The following is a 3,427-nucleotide window of genomic DNA, read 5'->3' as shown; positions in this document are numbered from 1 at the left end:
ATACAGTTGTGGATACCCACTTCAGGCTTTAGATAATAAAATAAATATTTCATTTTTTAATATTCCATAGAACACACATGATATAATGTTGGGCAAATGTTAAACTTGTTGATCAGAGGATGTTTACTTGTGTTTTAGCCTACACAGATTTAACAAAAAATGTCTGAATTTACATATACCCAGTTTGAATTATAAAAATACTTGCTTTTTTATTTTTACAAATCCAAATTAAGCGTATACTCACATCAAACAAAGATTATATTTCATTAAATGCTGCTTAAGCCTAAATCTTTCAAGCTTATGAATGTGGGCTTATTATTATAGGTCAGAGTTCAGATTTTGGAATAAGCCTGGTAAGGGTTACTGTGTTAAGTCTTGTAGGTTCTTATGGATGATTATGAATATAAAGTTTAACTGGCAAGTATTAACACCAGAATAATTAGTTCTGCACTCCTAAAGGATACAAGTCTGTTAAACGCATGATAATGATACAGAAACTAGCTCCACTTCCGATTATTTATATATATATATCACTCACCAACTGGTTGAATTTCTGCCTTATCATCTTCCTTGATAAGATTAGTCTTGTCATCTGAAAAGTTGACAGAAGTGACCATTATAATTCATCTTCAAAATACCTGCTAATAGTATCAGCTGAAATCATTACACAGTATAGTGATTCTTTTTAAATGTGAACGTCATTTAAATGTGTACAACTTAACCCACAGCATCTATACTTCATGTCATTTACACAACTTTAATGAAAGAATATGTAAGGATAAGAGTTAACTATATAATGTTTCACACATTAGGCCTTCATTTGTATGGATAAATTTTATCATTAGAAGTGAAATATAAAACCAAACCAAGATACAACTGCTATTTTAACCACATCCAGTTAAGCTGGTAGTTTTAACATTAATAACATATGTGAGCCATAAGTATTGGATAGATTACCAACAGAAAGTTGTTGAAAGTAAAGTATCTACCATGAAGGAATGTCACATCAGTGTGCTAAAGATGTAAGAAATGTTTTAATTGTTCTGAAGAAGCCAATTAAATTAATCTTGGGGGAAAAAATCCTGAGGTTACAGTATAGTGCTCACCTTCAGGAAGAGTTGTCTACTTTGAAAGGAAACTTTGGGATGAAATTATTTACATTTTACAGGTTACAAAAAGGTATTATTTTCTTACCTCCTTCTTTATTAAGGTTCTTTTGTTTCATGCTACTCAGCATGGTCCCACCTATATGTTTACAAAAAGAAACTAGTTTATACAAAATATGTGACAGCAATTTGCTTATCTATGTAATCATCTACATTTAGCTTTCATTTTCTTTCTCACTCTCTCATTCTATATTATCTGAGTGACAAATACTCTTACACACAAGTAACTATACTCTGACATGTGTCTTTTTATTAACACGATGATAATGATGCAGAATTATAGCTACACACAAGTAACTATACTCTGACATGTCTTTTTATTAACACGATGATAATGATGCAGAATTATAGCTACACACAAGTAACTATACTCTGACATGTGTCTTTTTATTAACACGATGATAATGATGCAGAATTATAGCTACACACAAGTAACTATACTCTGACATCCTTTGTGTAATCCCTAAAACTTCCTAAATGCATTTCAAACGTTTTTTTCAGTAAAACTTTATCTTTTATCTGTTATTTTCTCTACTCTATCTCTACATAAGGTCGGTCAATTCTACCAACCTCGTAACCACCAAAAAAAAAGAAGAAATAAACCTAAATTAACCTTTTTTTTCTTTCTAGAATGACTTCAAAGTGTAACACGAAACTACATTCGTTTATCCAAAGTAACTTTAAACTCATAACAGTTTACATCTATTTATATTTAAATTTTCTCTGTTCAGAAGACAACGTAATATAATACGTCATTTGATAGATGAAAAACTTGGCTTTCTATTGTTATATATATTACTAAGCATAAGAGAGAAGTATTAACATAGCCTGAAAGAAAGGATGTGACAAGAGGGGTCTGAATTTAGATTTGATGGCTCAGTAACCAAACAAGATTGAAGATTATAAAAATTATGGTTTGTCTGAGCAATGTCGATTTTATAGTGAGTAATTTACGTAGAATTTCATACTTACTAGAGGGGTGGTGAATAAAATAAAGAGGGGATGCTTAGAGAAAATATGTTTCACATTTCTCACACTAGGGGAAATTCAGGATTTTTTTAAATATTGCCTTATAAAATTAAGAACTTAAAACTTATATACTATTAAAATATGGATTATTAGGTGTGATTTTATGCTACACTAATTGATATAATATAAACAAAAACTAGTTTAATTAAAATTTGAATGTAAGTCACTAAAACCTCGTGAAATTCACAGTAAAGTATGGTCAAAGCAAGGGGTTAAAGTAGTTGATCACTTTAATAATAATATTTATCCAATTACAAGTGTCATCTTTATAATACATGTTGTACGAGATTTTCAAAAACCTGTGACCTGAACCTCATATATACACCTAGTTTTAAAAAAAAACTAGTTTTCAGCACTTGGTAGTTTGATTAGTTCAGTTAAATTTGTAATGCAAATCATTAAGTTTCAAAATGTTTTAACAACATTAGACTTATGATGTCCATAGTCTTAATTATTAATATCTATTTCTAAGGTTTCTATTACTATGTAGAACAAACAGCTCTTACCAACAAAGTTTATTTTTGGAGTTCCTACCACTTTCTTTGAAGCTGCTACCTTCTCTTCTTCACACACCATTTTCACTTCTCCTCTAGCATTGTTACTCGATGTCGTAACAGCAACACTCTCCGGGTTAGGTACCACAACAGGCTCTGGAGAAGGGATTGGCTTTCCTAATTTTGTATGTAACTTTACCACCTGGAAAAATTACAGAAATATATCTAACCAATTCTTTATTATTTGAAATCTTTCCATGTGTGAAACAAATCAGTTACATCTTCTTTCTGTCAAATATCAATCATCGTGACAACTTTGTCTTAAATTAGCTTCAAACTTTTAATTACCAATGTACCATAACTGAAAAACTAACATGTGACGATAGTCATATAGAAGCCAATAACATCTACTCTACCTTTTGGTGCTTGGCCCCTCGAATGTGTGCAGCATAAGCGTCAGTTCCCGTACAAGTTACGTCACACAACTCACATCTGAGACTGGTACCTCCTCGGCTAGATTGGGGTACAACGTTACCCGCCTTTAGTAAAGCCTCTCTCTTTTTGTGTTTCTGTCCCTCAATGTGTTCTTTATAGGTCTAAAACCAAAGATGTTCTCTTTATAAACATCACGAATCAAAGTAGTAAGATTTCATGTTTTTACCTTTTAAAAGAAAAAATATTTTTACATATATATATATATACTTTACATGTGTGTGTGTGTGTGTATATATATATATA

General features: G+C 31.0%; 1 protein-coding gene across 1 annotated transcript in view; it reads right to left on the bottom strand.

Annotated features, from left to right (window-relative positions):
* Positions 1 to 500: 500 nt before the first annotated feature.
* The window catches only part of LOC106476092 (zinc finger RNA-binding protein-like), a 15,775-nt gene continuing 12,848 nt past the window's right edge, over positions 501 to 3,427 (bottom strand). The window contains exons 7-10 of the mRNA XM_013936764.2: positions 3,106 to 3,285; positions 2,702 to 2,891; positions 1,195 to 1,245; positions 501 to 592 (exon numbers count right to left, since the gene is read on the bottom strand). Coding sequence (XP_013792218.2) covers positions 531 to 592; positions 1,195 to 1,245; positions 2,702 to 2,891; positions 3,106 to 3,285 — 483 coding nt within the window. The 3' untranslated portion in view covers positions 501 to 530. The remainder of the gene's footprint in view (positions 593 to 1,194; positions 1,246 to 2,701; positions 2,892 to 3,105; positions 3,286 to 3,427) is intronic.

This window comes from Limulus polyphemus, unplaced genomic scaffold, assembly GCF_000517525.1.
Source record: "Limulus polyphemus unplaced genomic scaffold, Limulus_polyphemus-2.1.2 Scaffold9784, whole genome shotgun sequence".
Taxonomy (NCBI): Eukaryota; Metazoa; Arthropoda; class Merostomata; order Xiphosura; family Limulidae; genus Limulus; species Limulus polyphemus.
The sequence above is the reverse complement of the archived record's forward strand: the minus strand, read 5'-3'. Positions and strand labels throughout refer to the sequence as shown.